The sequence below is a fragment of the Thermobia domestica genome, chromosome 8 (assembly GCF_964235325.1).
Source record: "Thermobia domestica chromosome 8, izTheDome1.hap1.1, whole genome shotgun sequence".
NCBI lineage: Eukaryota > Metazoa > Arthropoda > Insecta > Zygentoma > Lepismatidae > Thermobia > Thermobia domestica.
Genome location: NC_137461.1, coordinates 44717051 through 44742684, shown reverse-complemented (window position 1 = coordinate 44742684; position 25634 = coordinate 44717051). Strand labels below are relative to the sequence as shown.

The 25634-nt window shown below is 33.6% G+C and overlaps 1 protein-coding gene across 4 annotated transcripts in view; it reads left to right on the top strand.

The window, feature by feature from the left end:
* Window positions 1–25634, top strand: part of LOC145692856 (uncharacterized) — a 129181-nt gene that overhangs the window by 59243 nt on the left and 44304 nt on the right. The window contains exons 1-2 of one of the 4 annotated variants that reach the window (XM_081768376.1): window positions 6165–6282; window positions 18165–18437. In XM_081768376.1, the coding sequence (XP_081624502.1) occupies window positions 18180–18437 (258 nt within the window). In that variant the 5' untranslated portion in view covers window positions 6165–6282; window positions 18165–18179. Of the gene's footprint in view, window positions 1–6164; window positions 6283–6466; window positions 6639–6658; window positions 6678–18164; window positions 18438–25634 lie in introns of those variants that run through there. The other 3 variants (XM_081768375.1, XM_081768379.1, XM_081768377.1) reach the window with 3 other exon arrangements.

Sequence of the window (25634 nt, the reverse complement as noted above, 5' to 3'; positions counted from 1 at the left end):
AAACTTTTCGGTGTAATCCTTTGATGTGGAGAAAAGAAAAAACGAAAAGAAGAAGAAAATTTTCCGCCAACAATGAATAGTACAGAACAACTCCACACTATATTGTTATCTGTACCTCTTGAACTTGAGCACTTTCTGTACTTTTTGGTGGCATCTTTTACTTTCCCTTTCTATATATATGCACCTCTAAGGTGCACACAAGTGATAGAAAAAACTGACTCGAGTAAAGCATATCTCTTTACAGTGCATTAGTAGAAAGTTCATTAAATATGAAAGAAACTGGTTGCATATATTAATAAATAGATCAAGATATTTAGAATATTTAATGTATAGTAAATATTATACATTATACACAATTAATGTAAAACATTTTTTTAAATTTATAGTGCTGTCTCTCCAGTTCCTGTTTTGTGTTCTGGTAACATTGAATGTGTTTGTCGTTGTCGAAAATGGAGTGCTAGATGTAGAAGTGTGTGATGAAATAGATTTTTTTTTTTTTTACGTTTATCAGATGTTTAAACATGATATATGCGACTGCTTCACAAAATGTAATACTAAAACAATAGCGAGTAAAAATAAAAAAGTTCCTGAAGTATCTTTTAAAAAAATGTAAAACAATGATTGAAATTTACAATAAAGCATAATAACGCATAATTTGAAAAATAAAGCATAATTAAACAAAAAATAAAGCATAATGTGAGTTGCTCTAGTGATGAGGTATCCTTGCCGAGCTCTATTATCAATTTACATAAGCAGTACTTCAAGGATCCCAATTTTGAGGTCCTGTATTTTGTGACCATACATCGATATCTTTTTTTTAAAAAAAAAAGAAAAGTACCATTGGGTTTAGAGTCCTCAAATTAGTGCAGAAAGCACAATTAGAAATTAATCCTTAGAGAGGGCGCTCATTACTAGAGGCATGAACGTTCGTTCTTTCCATGTTGACTTAAATATCGTAAACACTGCTTAATATGCAAGTGGGAGGGGAGGAAACCTCCCGTTGATTACGTTACATGTCTTCTTATATTTACTAGCTGAACCTGCGCTCTGTACACGGCAAATCATTCACATATGAGCATGAGCATGAATTTCCTTGTCATTACTTACAACGTCTGTACATGGCCCTTTACAGATACAAGTAAAGGATTTCTTGATAAAAATGGGCAAGGAGTATCATAAAGGGGAGATTGTTATTTTTTCGATTATTTTTTCTCAATATCTCGCGCCGTTTGCAAAATTCAACCTAGTTACGTTTGGAGTTTCTATTTCATGTATGATCAAAGTTTTCTTTCTTCTTGCATGCAGTACGTAATATGCAAATACATTACGCATACAATTAGTTATACTGTCAGTGATATATGGTGTTCATTGCGCAAAATACTCCAAACAATAGCCTAAAGATTCATCTTAGACTGGGGAAATGGTTATCCTTCGTTTTTCATTATCATTTGGCCATGAAACAAACGCCGGAAAATATACTAACCCCGTATACAAATGTGTGGTGTTGTAATATATAACTCACAGGATGTGATACGTTTTAAATTACAATAATTCCAGTGTACTCCTAAAAAATTAATTAAGTAATAAAATTAATACAGAAATAACAGCCATTATTTTTTTTTAAAAAAAGAAATATTCAATTAGAACTGAACAATCTACACAAAACTTGCATTCGATCAATCAAAACGGCATCTTTCTAGAGCTTGCAGTTTGAGAGTTATCATTGTCAAAAAGAATTGGTCCAAACATATAAACTTTTCTTAATTACAAACATATAAACCTAGCATTTTAATATATAGAAATAGATCCAGTTTTTATATGTATTACGTTGACAGAATTACATTCTTAGTTCAAAGAGTTACCTACTCGTATTAAACGATATTCCATAGTGAATCTCTTTCTGCAATATCCAATACTTTCCCCAAAGCAAAAGCAATCAAAGGTCGCATCTTGAGGACAAAATAAAATGTTAAAATATGTACACTCATGTGCAAAATGATGTCGCATATCTATAACTGTCTTCTTGTAAGAATATAATATGATAATGATTTGGCAGGATACTTTTAATACTGATACTATGTGTGTAATCGGGAAATGTATATTTGTGGTAAATTTCGTTGGAAAAGAATTATAAATACGAAAATTAGAATAAGTAAAACAAAATGTTGCTAAATGGACAAGAAAGTTTTATTTTTCGTTTTATTGTTCTTATTTATTGCTCTTTTGACATGAAATTTGCCACATACATGTCTTTGCCGATTATACACATACTAACATTTTAAGAAATACCGGGGGAATTCGTTATCAAATTATATTATTACAACAATATATTTATAGACATGCGACAATGATTTTGGACATGAGTGTACCTAGGTATTTAAATACTCATATGGGAAGTTCTTGGTTTGGGGAGCACAAGTAAAGAAACAAAATAATGCATAATTTTCGATTACTAAAAATGTATTCAATGGTGTTTTGGCAACCTCCATATTTTCGTGAATTCCTCGCACAAAATTTTGTTTAAAGAAAAACGTGGAGTCTGTCTTGCTCGATAATCAGCACAGCTTTCCATTAAAATTGTGCAATAACATTTGTGTATATTTAGTTATCGGACAACAAGGACAGTAGTCCGGTACCTTGTGATAACAAATCTTGTGGCCAGACTTGTTTAAACTTGTTTCATTTATGCTGTTAAAAATATAATAAGTGCGGAAGCCATTTATGTGATTGAAATGTATTTTTTTATTTCTTCAAAATAAATTGTGAGTATTTAGGAAATACAAAGTTTAAAAATAAGAAAAATAATTTAATTTATTAAAATAACTATCGTGATAAGTTTTGGTGATCATTAAAGTAAGTTTAATTGAACTGAGACAGCGTGTGTTACAATCGGTAACACTAAACAAATCAAACTACAAAAAAGAAAGATCTCTGCAGGAAAAGTACCTTACTTATCCTACTGTTAATATAAACTTCTTTTAACTAGAGTTCGACGAAACAGGAAGGCAGGTTCGACGAACCCCAACTTGATCCCTAAGAAACTAAAGCTGACGTCATCACTCATTCTGAATCCAATGGAACTATTTTATATTATTAAACATATCCGTCCATCGAGCTGTAAGAAAAGTAGTTTCAACGTTAGTAGGGAAATATTCCAATTTTGAAGTATGTTTTCTCATGATCCCATAGATGGATATACAGTGAAACCTCCCTTAACGGACACCTCTATAATAGGGACACATTTTTTGCCCCTGCAAAAATATATGTTTCCTTACGGAACAAAATCCTCCCTTCTTTTTCCTTCAGACGTTTCAATAACCTCTTCAAAACGGACAGGAATTATTCTCGGTTCTGCGGTATAATTACAAAGACAGAAAAATCTTTTCCCCACAATTGTATCTATCATGAATCTAGACCTGGTGAACCATCAAACAGAACAGCTTGATGCTCAACGTGAATTTCTTCTTTTTTTTCTGTCTGCAATAAACTGCTTTCTGATGGAAATCGAGAAAACCTTCAATTCGCGATAACACTCATGCAGGGTCAGTCATATGGCCAAGAATTCTATACAAACTATCTTCCATTTCCTAACAAATTTAGTTCTTTTGCCTCTGGGCCTTATTGCATCTTTCTCGACAATTTCGTAGATAACAAAGGAAACATTGTTTTACAATAATATTATCAACGAGCAATGTTTCCTCTCTTACTTTTTTCTTTTCTTTTTTTCTTTTTTCTTTCTTTTTTTCTTTTCTTTTTTTCTTTCTTTTTTTTTTTTTTTTTTGGAAAAGCAACATTTTTCTTTTACTTATGATATTGGAACAAGTCTGGGTTGGAGTTTTCCCGGCTTCCTTTTTCACTTTCTCTAAGAGGATATTCTTTGTGATCGGGGCTGAGCCAATAAACATATGCACTCCCATATGCCTATGCCTTTTCATCCATTCCGCCAACGAAGATACCGCGCCAGTACACAAACGCACACATATACACACATGTTTCTTCCGCAACCGTACTTAGGATTCTCAGAGGACACCACTTGCTAATGAGCTTTATTACTCTTGTAGAGGAAAAAGTATGTCTTTTTCGCTAAGCAAAAGAATTTAGCCGATTAATTGGTTCCTAACGCATCTTTTGAGAAGGTTCTGAGAATTTGAAATAAATTAGAAACGCTTACAGAGTGATGACATGTACTTAAGAAAATTAACATACACGCATTATCTTTTGCAGTGCCGGTATACGAATATATTAACACATCCCCTAGCAATAATATTATTTAAAAGAAATTAATTTCTTCATCATCCCTCCCAGTAATTCAAATACGTACTAAATAGAGTATTTTCATATTGAATTTTACGTATTTACGTTCATACACAATGTATTTACTGTATATTACAGCACACAATTACCGTTGTGAGAAATTACATTTCTGCAACCTCTCTGTAACGGACACCTCTCAATAACGGACAAAAATTCATGTCCCATTGGTGTCCGTTATTCAGAGGTTTCACTATGTTTTAGAATGGCTCCATTGGATACATCATCCTCAAATTAGTGTGTAGAAAAGCACAATTAGAAATTTATAGAAATGTGGACACATTTTACCAGAGGCATGAGCATTAGTTCATTCCAGTGAAAGCAGTGGTGGATCTAGGAGGTAAAATCTGGGGGGATAGGCAACCAAAATTTAGACTATGATAGGTGTATTATGAGTTTACTATAAACTTTCAAAAATACAGGGTGGAGCATAATTATGTATATATGATGTTTGACTGACTGAAGTATTTGTAATTCTTACAAAAAGTTTCGATATGGAAATACTGTGTAGCCTCAGAGTGAAGACAGCGTTTACTAGACTTACAACTGTTAATGTATGTCAAACAGGATTTCAGAATGGTGGTCTCTGGAACAACGTGTACGTTGCGTGTGTTTGTATTCTGCAACAAAGAGTTTCGTGGAGGTGAGACGGAGTTTGACACCACCTGACTTTTTCTTATGACGTGTTCTAAAGGACCCTCATCCGTATATGTGTATCAACATCACATATACAATTCGGCCTAACTACACTGAGAAAAAAAATTGTAGGTGGCGTACTTAAAAAGTTAGGTTCCATGCGTAATTCCTGTAGTTTTTGGACTTAACGTACAACAGACGTATAACTGAAAACGCATGTTTTATAATACTTTCTGTATAAGTGTTCCATCTATACGTACTTTCCGTATGAAACAATGTAGGCGGTCAGGATCTCACATACAAATGGACGTATATAACATATAGCTGACAAAGGTAACATAAGTATATGCATGTGATATACGGAAAACTGTTAGATGTCAAACATCCTGCAACGGCATGATGTAACATCTAAGGGCAGTGCCTATGTAGCATACGGATAACGTATGCTCCGTACTGATTTCTATAGAAAGCAAGAGAATATCGTATATTTGTACAATATACCGTTGTCCGGAGAACGGATTTTTCTCTGTGTACATGAAGTTATCACAGAAGAATTACAGAGGATAGTATAGGTTTGTCAAGCTGCTTGTGACAAAGTTTCTCAGAAAAGCCCCACAGGACAGCAGTACAGGTATGTCAAGCTGCTTGTGACAAAGTTTCTCAGAAAAGCCCCACAGGACAGCAGTACAGGTTTGTCAAGCTGCTTGTGACAAAGTTTCTGAGAAAAGCCCCATAGGACAGCAATACAGGTTTGTCAAGCTGTTTGTGACAAAGTTTCTGAGAAAAGCCCCACAGGACAGCAGTACAGGTTTGTCAAGCTACTTGTGACAACGTTGCTTTTCGTCTCTAGGCATGTATTGATTTGGATGGTGCATCGGTGGAACATGCCGTGGAGAACAGAGATTACAATTCTTGTAACGAAAGGTATGCGAGTAATGTATTCAATTTTATGTTCAAGTTGTGTTGCTAGTTTCTTTACTGCAGTCTTGGAAACACAATTATGAGCCATCCTGTATATAAATAATGGCTTAAATTATTTTTGTCACTTAAAAACTGGAGAGGCCTAGACCCCCGGCCCCGGGCTACGTCCGCCACTGAGTGGAAGTTCATGTCGTTGTATGTCTACGTCTCATATCGTCTCGGTGATGAAAGAACGAGAAACCTCAATGCAGCCAATAGGAAATTCTGTATTCGATGTTAAAAATCGAACCTAAATTCGGGACAACGAAGCGAAAAGTTAGACTTCCCATGTTCTTGACTTTTGTAGTACACAGTTTGCAGTTTTAAAAGTGGATAATGTTAACGTAAAACATCAGCAAATAGTGTGTTGCACACGTACGTATATTGCATTTAACACGCATGTATGAACATCTACTGTTTATTATTTCTTGTTTACATAACATAAACTGATTATCAAAATGTTTCTTTTACCGAGAAGAAAAGAACAATTTCAGTTTCTCTTTAATATTGCGCATGAATAGTAATCATTTGATTTTTTTGTAGCTAGAAATAACTTTCTTTATGTTGTTGCTGTGATGGATAAAGCAATTTTACGTTCCTTGATTCATTGCATTTCTGTTATAAAGATTAAAGAAATGAGTCTATGCAAGTTGCAATTTTTATTGATATTACTATTATTATTCCAAGTTATGATACAAATAGATGCAATAATATTTTTTTAACAAGCAATGGTAAGTCCTGCGTATGTTTTTCTTAGCATTTGCTTAATAGTACGTATTTAAGAGATTTAATCAATTAAGCTATATTTTCTGTATGATAGGTTTATATAATTGAAGAATGCAGTTTATTACAAGTTACTAATATTAGAGAGCAATGCTAAATTATGTCAAACAAAATATTAGCATAAAATGTATTATTTCGTTTATGCTTTTTATTACGTTTGGGTCTAAATACCACAATGTAGAATAAACTGCCAATTTAATGACAGGCATTAATAATATTTTTAAAAAAATTCAACGTAAGATACTTGATGAAACAGTCAGTTATTGAGTCTCTAGGCCTAATTATTTCGTTCTTCAACTGCCTTTGTTTTTTGTTTTCATGTAACCAACATTATCCAAAATAAATAAATAAATAAACTTTGAAATAGTAGCATGCAAAACTAAAATTTAAAAAAAAAAAAAGCATTAATTGCTAACATATTCCAATTACAACGTATCTCATAATAATTTTACTTGTTTTAACTGAAATGTCGTCAGTCACAAACACAAACAAACAAAAGTTCTCGTAGTTCTAACCGTCACTCATCAATGCCATCGCTACACTCTCCGTGACATGTTATCCTCAATATAACCATATGTTCATCGCAAATCGTCCTAAGACATTTTAGCACACCTTGAAGTTATGTTACGGTTTTCCTCTTTGGGCAAAAATTGCATTTAGCTACTGCTTCATCAGGCGGATTCGTTTCATTGTGTTCCAGTCCAGAATTTCTTTGGATCTATAACCAAAGATCTCAATAAATTCCTCTTAAAGTAGGCCTAACACTTCTTGGAATAGAAGATTGTGTTAACTCCAAGCATAACGTTTTCAGGAAGGTTCTACGGTAGAATAAAATCCGAAGTGGTCAACAGAAGCAGACTGTAACAACTGAGTTACTGGTTATCAGTTCATTAAGAACTTCCACGTTCTTTTTCTGTAACATTGTAGAATGCCATAACTTCTGGTTTGAGTTTGTCGTCTGAACTTTCATCGGTTACATCAACATCGTGCGTAGTTGCCACAAGTAAAACATCCTAGTATTTTCGTGGTACATAAGAAACTGTCACTGCTTCTTCTCCAAATGCAAATTCACTGCAATATTCTGGCCTTCATGTTGTATTTACCATTATTGACGGGATTTCCCTTTTATTGTTTTAATAACTGCAACAACGGTAAGGTTTTGTTCTGTTGCAAGTTCACTTACACGGTCAACTGAGGTAAACCAATTAACCATTGTAATATTGTGCCCACTGTCTATGTTTAAAACTCTCACTTTCTGTTGTTTGCCGATGATCTCAAATTATATTCTAAAATAAGCACAATAGATGACTGCACACAACTCGAGCAGGATTTACAGGGTGTTGGGCAATGGACAAAAACAAACTTTCATTGAATATCTCTAAATGCAAGTCTATCGTTCTCAAGGAAAGAAAATCCCATCAATTATCTGTATATAATTAATAGCATATATCTGTGTAAACCGAATACAGTTAAAGATTTAGGAGTAATTTTTGATTCAAAATTGACCTTCTCTCATCACATCGATGCAATCTCTAACGCTGCATTCAGAAATCTCGGTTTTATCTATAGAATGGGTAAAGAGTTTAGAAACGAGTCAACATTCATTAAACTTTATAATTTGTACGTAAGGTTCCGATTAGAATATGCGTGCGTTATTTGGACACCGAATGTAAATAAATAAATACAAGCAATAGAAAACATACAATTTAAATTTCTAAAAATGCTTACGTATAAGAAAACAGCTTTCTATCCCAAACAGATTCCCTACGTGGACTTATTAAGGAGTTTGAATTTCCTAACGTTGACGAATCGACGGATGATGTTTTACTATTTTTATATAAAGTATTAAATAATAAAATTGACTGTCCAGAGCTACTCACGAAAGTATATCTGAGCGTTCCAACAGGCAGAACAAGACCAGGGAATACTGGTATATTTTTTCTGTAAAAGGGCACGAACAAATATTCTCAGTAAATCTCCGCTGTGGAGAATGTGTGACTCCTACAATGAATTAAGCCATACAACTGATGTTTTAGATATATTCAGTATGTCAGAATATGTATTTAGAAACAGGATTATTACCGAGTACCTGACACTTGAAGTGAATTGATTAATTGTACGGATAAATGTATATATGTCTATGTATGTATTATACGACACTATAATTAGGCATTAAGCCTGTTGTGTTGTTTTCTAAATAAATAAATAAATGGTTGTGCCAATAGTTTTACTGCACTGCTGGGTGAGTTGTCAAGTGCAAATGGTCCATCAAGTTGTTTCCTTGCATATATTGCCATATTATACGTGCAATACATGCGAGAATTGATAAGTGGAAATACGTGTTAGGTTTGTTCGGCATATGCTGCTTGAAAGAACATCGTCGTTGAAATCCCGAACGCATTTGCCAGTGGTCACACACTCAAAATCACTATATCATGCTTTACAATTTTGCACAAAGATCTCAAAATGGTTTCTAACAGGAGATATTTTGTCTTGATTATTTTTTTCGTTTCATTCGCGTTTGAAATATCATCAAATTAGAACGCTTGCAAAAGACGATAGAAACGATTAGTGTGAATTACGAGTCTAAAGTGTACTGTTGCGGTCCCATTTGTTTTCCACAGATCTTCAAGGCACTGGTGAGAATATTTAATGCAGATCAGAAACCGCTTTGATTTCAGTGAGGTTAGTGTCTATCTCTCGCCTGGGAATAATTTTGTCTTAGTTTAGCCAGTTTAATATTATTAACCACTAATTCTTCAATCACATTTTCGGGAAAATTTGTTCAAAACACTCAAGTACAGTTTTTTGTATCTTTAGCTTTTCCTTTGATGCCTGGAAGATGATTAACTATGTTTCTGTTACTTCTTCGAGAGCTTTTGGCCGAGCATGAGCATTCCACAACGTTAAATTATCACGAACCATAAATCACTGACACACTAATTGGACCTCATCCTGTTCTCCAGCTATCTCACTAGCGCCATTGTGATCATTATTTTCTGCTACAGCATCACTGTTTTCACTCTCTGACGATGTTCTGTTGCCTTCCATTTTATTGCAAAGAAATATCTGGGAAAAGTATACAAAAAAATCTGTCGTTACTCACGGGTAAGCGTGGTGGTCACTGAGACATTCCTTTACGAAAAAAAACACTTAGTAATCAACAGTAGTATCTCCAACGTGCAAAACAGTTACTTTCCACTATCGATAATACATCCAAAGGAAGGTAAATGGCAGGACTGTGAATAAATACGTGGTTCCAGTGGCAAAACAAAGTATGAAGGTGAGCGTTACGCTCAGCCGCGAATAAACACGGGTTAAATAACTGTTTAATATTGTACAATTGCCCTTATTCTACACCTCTTCGAGCACAAAAATAAGCATCACTATGTCTCGCTACATAAAATTAACAAAGTCACACAACTGCTGGCAACGAAATAGGTTTGTTTCTTTTAGAATAAATAAACAGCTTTCTTGCGACAAGGATTACTCGAATATTAGCAATAGTTTACGCTAGTTGCATGAATACCATGTTTACTTTCCGTACGTATATAGTACTTCGCAAATATTTTGCTCTCATTCTGATACTGTCACACTTCTAATTATAATACTAATTAGAAATAATAGTAATACTCTCATTTTCCCTAAACCCACGTTTGAAAGTTCATAATCGTTTTCATCCCTTCTGCACAGAGTCCATGTTTCTGCTGAGTAGAATACAATACACCACATGAAAGACTTGGTTACTCTTCTCCTAGCTGTTTATTCAAAGAACATCAAATGCTCTTGTACTTGTTACCGTGGATAATGTTTTTACTTCCTTCCCTTGTGTTTTTCATATACAATTCGTCTGAATCGAATCGTACTCGAAATCTCGCACGAAATTCAAACACCTTCCGCCTTATGCAGAGTCATTTTGACTCATTATTAGCATCATTCTAAAAGTCTGACTACTACAGAAAACATATAGTATTCGAACGCTTTAGTATGGCACTAATCACGTTACAAAACGATTCTGCATAAGGCCCTTTGTATTTTATGGGCAACTTAGTGAACTAGTCTCATCTCTTTTCCTTCCTTCGAGGTAAAATATCAGAAAACGCTGGAATACGGTTTAATTTTAAATAAACAGTCTAAATACTAAATACTCCTATACTTCTTACTGTGGATAATCTTTTTCGTTCCTCAGCTTGTGTTTTTCATATATAATTTGTGTGAACTCGAAATCTTGCATGAAATTCGAACACCTCGTATTTTATACACAACTTATGAACTATTCCCACACCTTTTTCTTCCTTCCTTTTGAGGTCAGTTATCAGAAAACGTTGAAACACGCTTTAGTTTTAAATAAACAGTCTAAATACTAAATTTAATTTACCTGAAAATAAAGTATTCTGAGATATTTACATATTAGTGAACCACCACCACCTGTCTTCTAGCTGTTTGTTTAAAGACTAGCAAATATTCCTGTACTTGTTACTGCGGATTTTTTTTGTTCCTCCTCCTGTGCTTCTCTATAGAATTCGACTCAAATCGAAGTCCAACACGAAATTCGAATTCTTCGTATTTTATGGGCAACTTAGTGAACTAGTCTTTTTCTTCCTTCCCTTCGGGATCAAATATTAGAAAACGCTGAAACACGGTTTAATTTTAAATAAACAGTCTAAATAGTAAATGCTCCTATACTTCTTACTATCAATAATATTTTTCGTACTTCAGCTTGTGTTTTTCATGTATATATAATTTGTGTGAACTCAAAGTCTTGCATGAAATTCGAACACCTCGTATTTTATACGCAACTTATGAACTATTCCCACACCTTTTTCTTCCTTCATTTTGAGGTCAGTTATCAGAAAACGTAGAAACACGGTTTAATTTTAAATAAACAGTCTAAATACTAAATTTCATTTACCTAGGAAAAAAGTATAAGGTATTCTGAGATATTTAGTGAGATACCACTACCTCTTTCTGTTCGTTTTAAGTACAAATATTAAAGAAAAAGCTTTTTTAAGAACATGTTTAATTATTTTAAATAAGAATTCCAAGTACTAAATAGCATGTCTCTATCTTAAGCGATTCTAAGTTTATTACAATACTTGCAACTTCACTTTCACGTCGAATTTCAAAGAAAGTGCTTGTTTATTTTTACTTCACGTAACAAATCCTGTGTATTGTGCAAGTTTCTAGTTTCAAGATTCAATCTAAAACAGTTTGGCTTAAACATTGATGTTAGTCAGTTAGTCAGGACTTTTAGAGATATAAAAAATATAATTTTCTTCTTCCTGAATTTCTTCTTTCGCCATATTCGTATCGTTACATGTCGCTTTTACGTTCGAACTTCATATATTTTACTAATAATATCACACCTGTGGGTAACGGAAACTAGCCACTTCTTGTACCTCCTACTTTTGCACAAAGGAAAATGTATATGGCGTACGCAGAAACGTAAGTTACATGCGTAAATCTTGTAGTTTTTGGACTTAACGTACGACTATATATAACATCTCGCAGAAAACACATAACTGAAAACTAAGTTTTAAAATATTTCTTGTATTAAGTGTTCCATCTATATATATACTTCCCGTGTGAAAGAGAGAACAGTATAGAGGCGGTAAGGAACTCATTCAGATGGACGTATATAACATATACCTGACGTATGTAACATAGTATACGTACGTAATGTACGGAAGACTGTTAGATGTCAGACAACATATGCTCCGTACAGATTTCCGTAGTAAACATATGAATTCCGTATATTTGTACAATATAGCGCTGCTCAGGTAACAGCTTTTTCTGAGCCTGTATTTCAAATTAACCTCCTTGATTCTAATCACAAAGAATCGTTAGAGACGCTGAGTTCTAAAATTACGTCCAGTTGCTTTGAAACAGTATGTATTTTATCTCAAAAGAGAGAGAGCGAATGAGAAATTTTGATTATGAATTACATGGAACATCCAAGGACATTGCTGTGACATGTTGCTAGGGTTCGTATATGTTTCGTATCCTCGAACCACAGTCTCGTAATTTATGGATTTGTATTTATTTTCCTAATTAAATTTAAAGCATGTAATTGCCAAGAAATCAATGGTTATCAGTGGCGTAGGGAAGGGGGGCAGAGGGGCCGGGCTCCCCCAAAGAGGTCTGACAAAGTACTTTGATACTTTGATGTTTGTAATTTTTTATATATTTTTATGTTTATATATTTTTGTTTGTAATTTTTCTATATGTACCTATAACAGCACTTGCTCCCCCCCAAACACATTCTGGCTACGCTACTGATAGTTATCATCGAAATATCATATCAATAGGCGATACTCTCATGTTGAGAGAATAATGCCTCTAGCGAACACGATAATAATAAGCATGAAAACGATACTGATTTGCTATGAGTTGAAATTAGTTTTATTTCATATGCCTTCAAAGTATTGAATAGAGATCGTGTTCTCACAGAAAATCTAAGGACTAAATATCCTTTATTATACCACGTAGTTGTTATGGAAAAGTATCCTGTATTATTAAAAACGAAAGCGTTCCATATATACTTCAAAAATACAGTGAAACCTGTCTATGTTGGCCACCATCGGTTCCATCGAAAATTGGTCAACTTACAGAAAACAAGCGTGATTGATGTATTTTTAGAATAGGATTTCTAGTATTACTTAATTGTAAAATTTAATAAGCAATGGCACGACAGCTACTTATAAATAATGCATATAGAGTAATCATAAAAATATACAGTACTAGAAAATATTACTATAGTATCTTTAATATATGCGCATACCTTTCTTCCTGAAAACTAGTCTGGTACATTGGATTATTCGGATTGAAAACACAATAACACAAACAATCATGAAATAGAAGCGTATGTGCGCAGTTTATTGAAATTGATATTATAGCACACTGAGCTATTCAGATTGAAAACAAACAAAAAAGGCTGTTATAAATTGAGAAATTCATATGCAATTTATATGACTTCTTTTCAGTTGTTACTGAATGGTGGTTCATCCTAGACGTATTTGTTTTATTCTTTTTGGTAGATATGCACATTCTAATATTGTAATTAACTACGTCTTGTTATGAGCTAGAAGTGTTTTCCTCGGAGCAAAAGATGTTTTGAGAAAATCTTGAGGGAATTCGTATCTCAAAAACTCCGCTATCTTTTGACAAGCCGATAGGTGCCAAGAGTTGACAATTGAGATGATTAGTTTTAACCTTGAGAATTTTGCGGAATTACTAAAGCTCCTCACTGAAGAAAGAAGCTGATATAGCTAATGATTTTTCCAAAACAGACAGGGTAAATAAATACGTACAACCATTTCCTGAATTCCTGTACGTGCTTTTTCATATTCACAACTTCCTTCACCACCTCTTTATGAGGGTAGTGTTCTGGCCATTGACCTTCAAGAACAAATCGTGCGAATCCATGTTTCTTTGTGTCCAGTCACAAATGCAGAACATCTGCCTCTCATATGGGAATACGAAAGACTTAAGAAAAATAACAAAACGATATTTTGCGTGGCCAAGATACGCAAGTAAATTATCATTATCGTCATAGGATAAACGTTGCTTCAGTGTGGCCAATTTGCAAGATAAGACAGGTGGCCAACTTATAGAGTAGTAAGTAACGAATGTCTTATAGGAAAATGCAGGTTCAAGACGAACTAGGCTAAGATAAGCAGGTGGCCAACTTAAAGAGTTGGCCAAGTTCACAGGTTTCACTGTATATAAATTCTATACATTGCATGAAATAGGCCTAGAGACTTCACTTAATTGCATAATACATATTAAATATAGCTTAAGTTCCATCCAAAGTTAGTCATCCGTTTCTAGCAAAATTTTGAAAATTTAGCGGGATGAAATGAATAATTTGCTCGTTTTTGTGCTTGATAATATATAAGGAGAACGAAAGTTGTGTTTATATACTGTATATATATATATATATATATGTAGTATATAAATCGCCCTGGATGTGAGGTAACAATAATATACCTTGTGAAACAATACGGTGATAATTAGAAAAATCTATTAAAAGTACGTAAGTGAAAGTAATCGCTTAATAGGCCTATGTCTACGTGTAAGAGTTAATTTGCTTTCTTCCTTTCCTCAGAATTTGGCCTAAGTTGGATACACTCCTGGGTACTGAAGATACTCTAAGCTATCCAGCCATAACTTTAATTATATTTGCGCAACGGAAACAAAAAAAGAAAGAAAAGAAAACGACAACTAATAATGAAGAAAGGAAGAATAAAAACAAAAAAAAAAAACTTTCGATGAATCAGGATCTTTCCCCTGTTGCTACCATTGCGAGAACCACTGTAACTGTTAATAATAGACTTCATGTTTATCTATTTCATGCTAAATGCCACTTGCAAAATATTATTGATCCAACTTATAACTAAGGGATATTCTGATCTAATAATGCAATGACTATTACTTAATAAAGGACAAACTAAAATTTATTGTCACAAGAAAATAAAACTACAACGACAGAGCTCTTCTTCCCCCACGGGGAGGAAAAATACTGAAGCACACATTGAAAATGGTAATAAACAATAATAGGTTTAAAATTTCGTCTTAATTTTAGTTCTCAATTCCAATATTATCTTCACCAGTCTTACTTTTCACAACAATTTCGACACAACAGAACAAATGTTAATGCACCTCTTAAATTTCCAAAGAATAATTTTGTTAAGGTTAGAGTTAGTTAGTTTTGTACAATATGAACTCTGTTTAGTTAATCCGATTCTTAATACAAGCACGTTCCAAAATTTTAAAGATTTCGGGTTGTGTAGATAGGTTCTGTATACATAGGTTGAAATACAATTCCAATTGTATCGACTTGACTTATAAACAATAACAAATTGAGTTGCCCAAATTAAACTTTGTCACAATTTAGTATTAAATTTCACAATTGATTTTAAGCTTTTATTACATCACTCCAATAGAAAGGAGGTGGTAAAATTCCTTGGCCTGCTGACATACAATAAGGATGAAAAAGAAAAGGAAAAAAGGAACTATTACAAACTTTCACATCATAAACATTACTTTGATTCACAAATGTAAATACAATTTTCACCCAACAGCTTTCCTAATGGCGGAGCACCCTATGAAAGTGGCAGCGGTGGAGATAGAGATTGGCCGGGCCCACAGAAACACACTGAAGAAATCAAATATAATTCTTTTTCGAGCGGGCAACCTCTCCGTCTCACACGTCTCTGAACACTACATTCTTCAGATATTTAAGAGCTTCTCCGTGGCTAAGCGGTTAGCGTACGCGCCTTTGGCGTGGAAGACCCGGGTTCGATTCCCGACGGGAGCTCATGTGGTTGGGATTCCACGTTAATCAGTAGGTCCACGTCTTATATAACCTCGCTGCTAAACGGGACATTAAACCCAAACTCAACTCAATTCTTCAGATATTTAACTACTGTATTTTCGCCCACGGCCCATTGCAACTTCTCTAGTCTCATTTATAACACAATTTTCAACTAATTATATCTGTCAATTCATATTTCTTTGCGTTATGGGTGCGAGAGAATAAGCTTAATGTAATCCCGTTATCGAAAGCATGAACATTAATAACATGTCAGCAGAGGAAAGAAAGCAGTGAACGAACTAAACATCACCCCGGATTATCCCACTATATGTAGAAATCACTGGGAGAATCCTAATAATACCCAACGACAAGGCCAACTTCGAATCTTGTACACAATCATTAACACTACTAAAACTTACCTAACCATTATAACTAACAAACAGAGAAAATACATTCACATATAAAAATTAAATACGGATTTGACATGGAGAGGTGCTAACCTACACATAAATTTAACATTTTAAATTCTGACGGATGCAAGTGAAGTTGAAGTGTAGGAAGAGGAAGAACGAATTCTATCACCCCGGCGACTGAGAATCCATGCTTGACTGGAAATTAGCTACTTTAAGCAATCATGTTTTAGGTTCTATTACTTACCGGTAACATAAACCATTCATCAAACATCTTAAATTAGCAATAAACAGGCGTGATTACATTAAAATTTATTCCCCTTTTCTTAGATGTAAAATTCCGAAACTGAAAATTTTAAAGGAGATTTGTAGTTCTAATTTTTTAAAGATTTATAACAATTTAATGAATGTCATCGGTCAATTAATCCAAAACCAAAATTTAGCCAGCTACAGTCATTTTCCCTAAGTACTTTCATTTGCCTGGAACCTTCCTAATCACATGGTCTTCTTGGTTTAGAAGCCGAGTCTTCAATATACGTTCGTTTGCATCCCAAAGTAAAAGAAATTAATATTACCTCGAGATCCTAGGCGGCGTCGAATCAAACTTTATGATTTGTTACTTCCTCCGCACAACCAATACATTACAGGTGAAGCACGTGCATCGTTGCCGGAAAGAGGAATTCTGTCCGAATTTTCTAATTTTACACACTTAGCTCACATCATAGCAGTCTTTTTGACCTCCTCACCCTCCTGCTGTTCTTTTTTTTTTTTTTTTTTTTTTTTTACACTATTAAGCCTGTAGTTCACATACTTTGTTCAGTTATTAATTGCTTTTTGTCAAATTCTTTTCTGCACCGAGTGTTTAACTGATAGTTCTACGCTATTACAATGTATATTACGCTCTATTCTCTTTGTTCCCGGCGAAAAATAGCTTCACTTCGCCCTCTTCAATCCGATTGGTGCAATGATTACTACCGGATAACTTTTAAATTTTATTAATCGTTACTTTATTTTACGTTAACTATTCTATACCTTTCTGTGCTAACATTAACTTGTTATCTAATCTACATTTGTTGTAAAGAAATAAAATATATTTTTCTCTTACCTACAATTAATACTTCTCGTAATTAAAATTTATTTTGATTGTCCTCTTGCTTCACTTTTTATTTCTCCCCCTAGACGGCAGTACCATCGCAATCTGCGAGGACTATAAACAAACTCTCAATGTTGCTTTAGGTCGAACTCGAAGGGCGTCATTTTGGGTCCTCACATTTCCAACGATCTTCCATTAATTTTAATCATTATACATGAGCGGAAAAGACCGTCTCACAAGAAAAAATTGCAGAAAATGTGATATGCAAATAACTGCAAAGAAAGGAGGAAAAAATTATACTTTTCAGTGTAGCGGTAATTAATATAACCAACCTGACTACTAACCCGCCTTCACTCGCTATCGGTCGCTCGACATTGCTATGTGCGTGAGTATTAATCTTTGATGAAGTAAATTAAAGTAAAAACTGATGATTTTTAAATTTTCGTAACTTTTATTGTGGTTTTGGCCGGAAACTAGGTCAACGACCAACTGCGGATTAAATGCCTTAAATAAAGTAGTACAGACATAATGATCAGATACTTGCGGGAGAAATTATTTGAATTGTATCTGATTTTGAACGTTCTGTTTCAGTAAAGTTTTAAAATAAGTTTTATGAAAACTAGCATATAAATATTTCTTTTGTTTTCTTCCATAGGATTGATCAGATGAAATGAAAATATCACCCAGAGATAATTTGGGCTTGGTGTTATTGTATTGGCTGGTATTTTTACTCGAAACCCACCATGCCCAGCAATTCAACCCACAGCCAGTAGATCAATCAGAATTGCCTGCTTCACCCTGTCCACAACTCTACAGCTATGAGTGGAATGAAAATAAATGGAAAGGTGTCATCAACGTCCCGGCTCCTCCCCGATTCACAGAACTCAAGTTAGAAATTGCTCTTGGTTCAATTGTCAGGGTGCCACAGGTAAGTTAATCGTCCTGTTCATTTCATATTTTGAGTAGCGTAAGCCACATACTCAGTGCAGAAGCACCATTTTAACAAGCTCACACTTTGAACAAATAAAATTAATCACAATAGAGTAAGCCCAGTAGAGATGGACCACTTCTTTTCTGCCTCCAACTCGAATAATAGTGCAAGCACATGGAGCATGGTTTTATGCACAAAATCCAAGAAAGGATTTTTGTAACCATAACTAAAGGTTTTTAGGATAAGGAAAGATATTTTTATACCCGAAATTTAAGCTTTAAACTTTTGAATTATGGGTTATGTGGACCGTGTACTATGGGAGTGAAGGACCGTGTGTAGTACCTAAAAATAATGAAATAAATTGGAACAGTTTTGTCTTTAAATACGTTATATTAATAAAGTACATATAATGCAGCAACCAAATGTTTACCAAAATCTATTAATATCACATAATGTATAGAAACTCTAAAAATGAACTTTCTTTTTAATATGGAATCTAGAAAATAAACATTTGCAAATTGCAAGAATACATAAGTTTCATGTTTTAAGAAGTAAAATAGGCGCCTGTAATCACATTGTACCGTACATTGCATCTTGTTTTGTATATTTGAAAACTTTGCCACACAAATCACAAACACTTTCATATTTCTAACAGTCATCATATAACCAGAGTTCACACAGAATATACTGCATTCAGTCGTCTTCTTTTCTTGTTTCACTATAATTTTCGCCGCATCCAACGCACTCGTTTTCATCATACTCCTCCGTATCATCACTGTCAGCATATATTATCAACTGATGATCATCGTTGGAAGAAGATAAAGACATGTACGGAATTCTCTTCTTCATATTTCTTGTCTCTGGTTTCTTGTGGTCGATTTGGTGCATTTAATCTCCTTTTTCTGTTTCTCTGTAAGTAAATGTGTTCCTATGTGATCCATCTGTCCCACAATGGCAGTATTTCATCTATCCCAAAAAGGAGAGATAAGAATGGTAGTTTACTTATTGTAGTTTGTGAACGCGGGAACTTCATTCTTTTTATTAATACATTCTTTTGTGATGAAATGCGCTTGTAAAAAAATCTGCATCAAAAAAATTGAATATTACTTTCAACCAAATGTGATCAAAAAAGTTTTGACCTACTTGAGATCAAAAATCTCTCTACTGAAGAAATGTATGGACTTCTGCTTCAGAAAAACACACAGTGTCTAATGTTCATCAGCCATTACACTATATTAATATTCACGCTGCACTCTGGTGGATAGTTAACAAATTATGACCCTGATTCGTCTCACTTAGGGGGCCATCTCTACCGGACTTACCCTATTGATTCTCGTTGTTACTAATACCATTTATTTCACATAACACCTTTGCCATGCATAGATTGCCTTCCATAAAAACACAAACTATGTACTTTTAATATAACATAAAACTGGTATTCCTATCATAACATTAATTAATTAGTACCAAATAATAAGTAACTATTTTCCACATTATTCATTTTCTTTCGAAACAACATGGCTTCAGTTTGTAAAGAACTCTCTCGAACTCCCATTTAGTACGATGTTTTCGTTTAATCCGAGTGCTGATTTTTGATTCATTTTATTTTGGATACAATATATTATTGTGTACGACAATGTAATAAAACAAATATTTAATTAAAATGGAAAAATGTATATAAAATAGGCAAGGTATAAAGTGGAGCCAGTTTAAATATTTTTTTAAAAGTGTATAATTAAATGGAAAATTTAAAGTACCTTAACTTCTGCAATGCAAATAACCGGCTATGACTTTAAAATTAGCAAGGTTTACAAAAAATGTGCAAGAATGTTAACATAAGAAAAAATCATATAAATACCACCAAATTCTCTTCCGGGTAAAGAAGTACTTTTTAACGCCAAAATTCTGTTAATCAAATTATTCATCATTAGTAATTTCTACGCCGTCATTCTACTCGTCACCATTACCAAAAAAGTAAATGATCATGCATTGTTTAGCCTAGTCTTAAAAGTCATACCAGTTCTTAAAACGCTCTGTAATTATTTAATTATATTTCTTATTTTCTTAACATCAGAGTATTAAATTCGTGTTCTAAATTATCTCTGTGTTGTTGCACTTTATCTCTGAACTTTAAATTCCATGTTTATAATAAATACTAAGCTACGTTTTCTACACCCCCAAACGTACATTAATTTACATTACTTCTTAGAGGGACTGAGTGAATGTCAAAACCATTCATAATTTCAATTGTAAAAATAATTTTAAAAAACACATCCTAAACAAAGATCTTTGTTTGATACGCCTTCGGAAAAATTTCTAACTGCTTTATGCGTCCCATAAACAGTCACGTTTAAAATAAATTGCAAGCCTATTTTAAGTTTTAGCATGGTGGAGTTCGCCGTCAGGGTGTAAAGAACTGTCTCGAACTCCCATTTAGTGCAATGTTTTCGTTTAATCCAAGTGCTGATTTTTAATTCATTATATTTTGGGTACAATATGTATAGTTGTGAATAGAGATGCAAAAAAGCCTGCTTTTTTGAATCGATGGTTTTTTTTACATAAAAAGCCGGCTTTTTTTGGGAAAAAACGAGAATTTTGGAAATTTTGGCTTTTTTCATTTTCATGATTTTTCTATCTAAATAGCTTTCTTATAGTATATTCTATACTTAGATAAGAATTCCATGACCTAAATGCCATATTTCGCTCTAAAATTCACCATCAAGATGGATGGAGCACATGTTTTACGAACTAAAGCTAACATGAAGAATGTAGTATTTGAGGGCAATTTTAGAGGCTATTTAACTTTATTTTAACTTTTGAGTTATCGATATTTTTTCTTCTCGATATCATTTCAGTTTGTCGTCTGTTTCATTTCTAAGAGCTTAGTACTCGAGCTTCTAACGCAGAAGTTAAACTTACGTTTTTCTATATATCCGTCAAAGCGTACGTTTTTCAATATATCCGTCTAACCGTACTTCCACATTTCCGTTATACTGTAGCTGTGCAACGATTTAGCAATAATTTTCCGGATACAACCTTGAATACTAATTTATACAAATAATCAGTAGCGGATTTAGAAACGTACTTTGGAACGGGTTTCTCTGATTGTTTCATTTTCTAAAATCTCCTAATTTTATTTGGGAGGAGCTTGAAGTTTATGAGTACAGACATAACTAATACTGTATTTCGTTTCGTTTATATATTTAGCGATAATCTTCCGGATACAACCTTGAAGATCATTTTATACTGAGAATCAGTGGCGGATTTAGAAAAGTATTTTGGAAGGGTTTTTTTCTTACTAATGTTTAGTTTTTCTAAACATTCGTAATTTTTATTTGACGGCAGCTTAAAGTTTATGAGTGAAGGCATAACTAATAGATATTTCGTTTGTTTTAGACATTCCGTAATTTTGGGGAACAGGCTTCAGTCCGAAAGACCGCCCCCCATAACCCTCGCAAAACCGTCACTGCTGGTAATTAGTAATAATAACGATTTAAAAACAATAAGAAATGAAGTCAGCCAACTCACAGTACACGCACTATTTCTACTTCATAGATGGAATGAAGAAAAGTTTTGTCAGAATGGTCGAATGCTGAGTTGAATTCCGGACTTCTCGATAGAAGCGCAAAAGCTCCAGTCAATCATATTTGTTGTGCAGTTGTATTTATCTTAACTTAAATATATTCCGTAGTCCTTTTTTTGTGTGTGTGTTGGTGGGGTGGGGAGAGTTCCATAATGATATGAAGGGTGTGAGCCAAGAACATGGTAACTAACAAATTTTCAATTGCTGAGTTACGCAGCATCAGATAGGCAGCAACGCATACCGCTTCGTTTAATCCCTCATGTATAGACTTATGTGAAAAATCAGCTTTCCGACTTTCAAAATGGATTGTGCAGCAGAAAATATATAATTTCTTAAAATAGTAAAATTATGGGTTACCATGTTCTTATCTCACATCCTTCATGTTCAATCCCTCTTGTTAAAAATACAGAAAACTTGAGGACTGAATAAACCGTGATGGTGCTTACATAAAACTGTAGAATTTCAAGAATATACAAAACCATAAGCTCTAGGTGTGCAGCCTTTAAGTGTATCATATAAATCTAAGTATTTTTCTTATGTTTTATTTTAATTTTATTTTGTTCCAAAAAGAGGGTATGGAATATTTTGAAGTAAAAATACTACATAGAATTTTGCTACTTATTTGAGTACTTTTTTAGAAGAAGTATTTACTTTTAGGGTTGGCTGGTTTACACCAGCTGTTTTTCTTCTTTTTTTAAAATAAACAACTGGTTTAAACCGAAAAAAATAAAAGGTACGAAAAATGCGAATCGTGTGAACTTCATGGTGACGTTTCCATACATCAAACCATCAGCATTAGTTTTATTTCCTTTTCACCTTCTAATCAAGGTGTCCCATGTTCAATTCTCGGTCGAACCACAACCCTTCTTTCATGCGTAAACAAAGTAGCGGTTCGGATGTCACTTTAAGCGAAAGTCTTCTCCTTGATAACCTCGATATTACGTAAGGATGTTAAGCCTGAACATAATAAACGAAACTAAATTGTATATTTCTGCATGCCTGAATGCCTGTTGTTTTATAAAGAAGCCAAGATTGCTTAAATATACTGATATAAATTGACAAAATTTATCGATTGCCTACGTAGCTTCCAACATTAGCTTGGATTGTACTTTCAATGATATGTACGCACTAAATTTGTAATTTAATACCTCAGTTTTAGCGTACTGATTATGATACGTTGACCTTTAAATTTTACATGCAAAGCAATAACAGGATTTTTTCCGTTATTGTTTTACATTTAGAGTAATAACGGGATTTTCCCGATGGCTAGGGCGGGAGTTTCTCAATTTAAGAAATTCACTGACCGGACTTCTTTAAGCTTATGTGACCTCTTCCAGCATAACCCCGTTGTTGCATAATAACACCAAGGCGAAACAAACTTATTTCTGTCAATATGTAATATAAATATATAAAGCAAAATATCTAAACCCAAAAAAACCTGGTTTAAACCAAAAAAAGCCTAGTTTAAACTCCCCCCAAAAAACGGGTTTTTGGCATTTTCAAAAACAACCATGGCTCTTGCCAACCATGCTTACTTTTGTATGTAGGAGGTTTAAAAAAATCTTATTATATACATTGGTTAATCCTTTGGAATTCATAATGTAAATATGTTGAGAAGTAAAACTGTTTGAAATATCTTTTCGAAATTCATGGTTTATTTTCGAGGTTTTATATTATTATCGGCATCAACCACTGATTAAATGACTTTTTGTGTTGTAGAGAAGCGAAACAAAATCTGGTTTATCAATTTAAAGCAGAATTTTCAAAAAAGCCCAAAATTTCCCAAGCAAAAGAGCGAAGCAGAAAATACCGAGTTTTTTTTTCAAAAAAAGCCGGTTTTTTTCCGAGCCCTTGCATCTCTAGTTGTGAACATTCCTGGTGTCACTACTTTTTTTAACTACAATGAACGTACTGAATAACACTATCATTTTTTACAGGTGAATTCGGGACCATGCCCGCGCCATTTTGCTTACGAATAATCTCGTGACTAATGTTATTTAAAGCAAACAATTTAATATTATTGTTTATTTTATATTTAATAAATAAATGTTTCATTAACAAACCTTCAATATGATAAAAATAATTTTTCATTAAAAAATTCATGAGAGATAGTTTACTACAAGTAACTTGAAGTACTTACACAATCATAGACACTGAACTTTAAATAATGTGTCTTGATGAAATAAATGATGATATAAAAGTTAAAACTTGCAAATTATGAAGTAGTGAGTAGTTTCTGTAGAAGTGCGCATATCACGGAGGACTAAGTAATCATAGTTTTAAAAAACTCTTGTTATCTTATGTAGAAGTAATTAACTCTGAAATTCGCGAATTAAGCTTCGAATACTCTTTAGTAAAACTACTAAATCTTACAATAGCGTCGGTTTGTAGTAGTCAATTGAGATCTTTCCAAATAGTTATTCAATTTTTTTTTAAATATTAATTATTAAACATAATGTTCACGAAAAATAAGAGCTCTTTTGTGGTGACTAAAACATTGGCTTCCGAGGTGCACCGTGGCTTAGTAGTGGAGTGCATATCTCTGGTGCGTTGGGTCCCTGATTCTATCCTCGGCCAAGTAAATTTGTGGTGGACAACATCACGTCCGTGGATTTTCTCGGGTTACTCCCGTTTCCTCCCACAGTCTCATTCCATTATTTCTTCCATTATCATTCACTTGTCTTATTCATCTGTCTCCCTTAGCCTAAAGGGCATAATAGTGGGACGTTAAACTGAAAGATTTCATTTTTACAACATTGACTTTTTAAAAAAATATATTCCACACGAAAACAACAGCTTCTTACATTAGTTGGTTCCTACAATATGAATCAGTAATAGACCGAAAACTAATCACTAATGACTCACTAATACGAATCAGCAATAGACCGATAACTAATCACTAATGACTCACTAATATAAATCATTAATAGACTGATAAGAATAACTCCACAACTAAGTTAGCAATAAAAAATATCCTTATAAATATTTATTTATTTATTTGTCATCAACACAACAGGCATATGCCCAGTTATAGTGTTGGTGTATTTCAAAATTAATTTACAATATTTTTCTTAAACATGTAGTTCATAATACAGATGTCAATTTCTTTGTGTTTGACACATATTTTATTATATGAAGAGCATATTCTCCAGATTAGTGATTTCAATAATACGTTGGTCCTTGCTTTTTGCAATAGAACAGGCCAGAGTTGTAAGTCTCCGGATATGAAAATTTAGTGGCGATATCAGGTCCGTACAATTAAGCTCGTTTTGTACTATTTTAAGAAGAAAAATCAGATTTGTCATGTTTCGCCTTTGTTCAAGTGTAAGGGTACAGAAGTTATCTAATATTAGATAGTTTTCATAAGATATATAGATTCCAGTTCTCTCCTATGTCAATTATTGATAAATTTAGATTGGAATTTTTCCGTAGATAAATTAAAATATGATTATCCCTGGATAAGTTAAAATATGATTATTTCTGCGTTACCAGATTACACTTGCCAGATAATTAGTTTAAATACAAATGCTAATGTAGTCGACAAACATAAGCAACGGCATACAAGAATCTTCAGTAAAAAAAAAAAAAAAAAAAAAAAGTATTTAACAGGA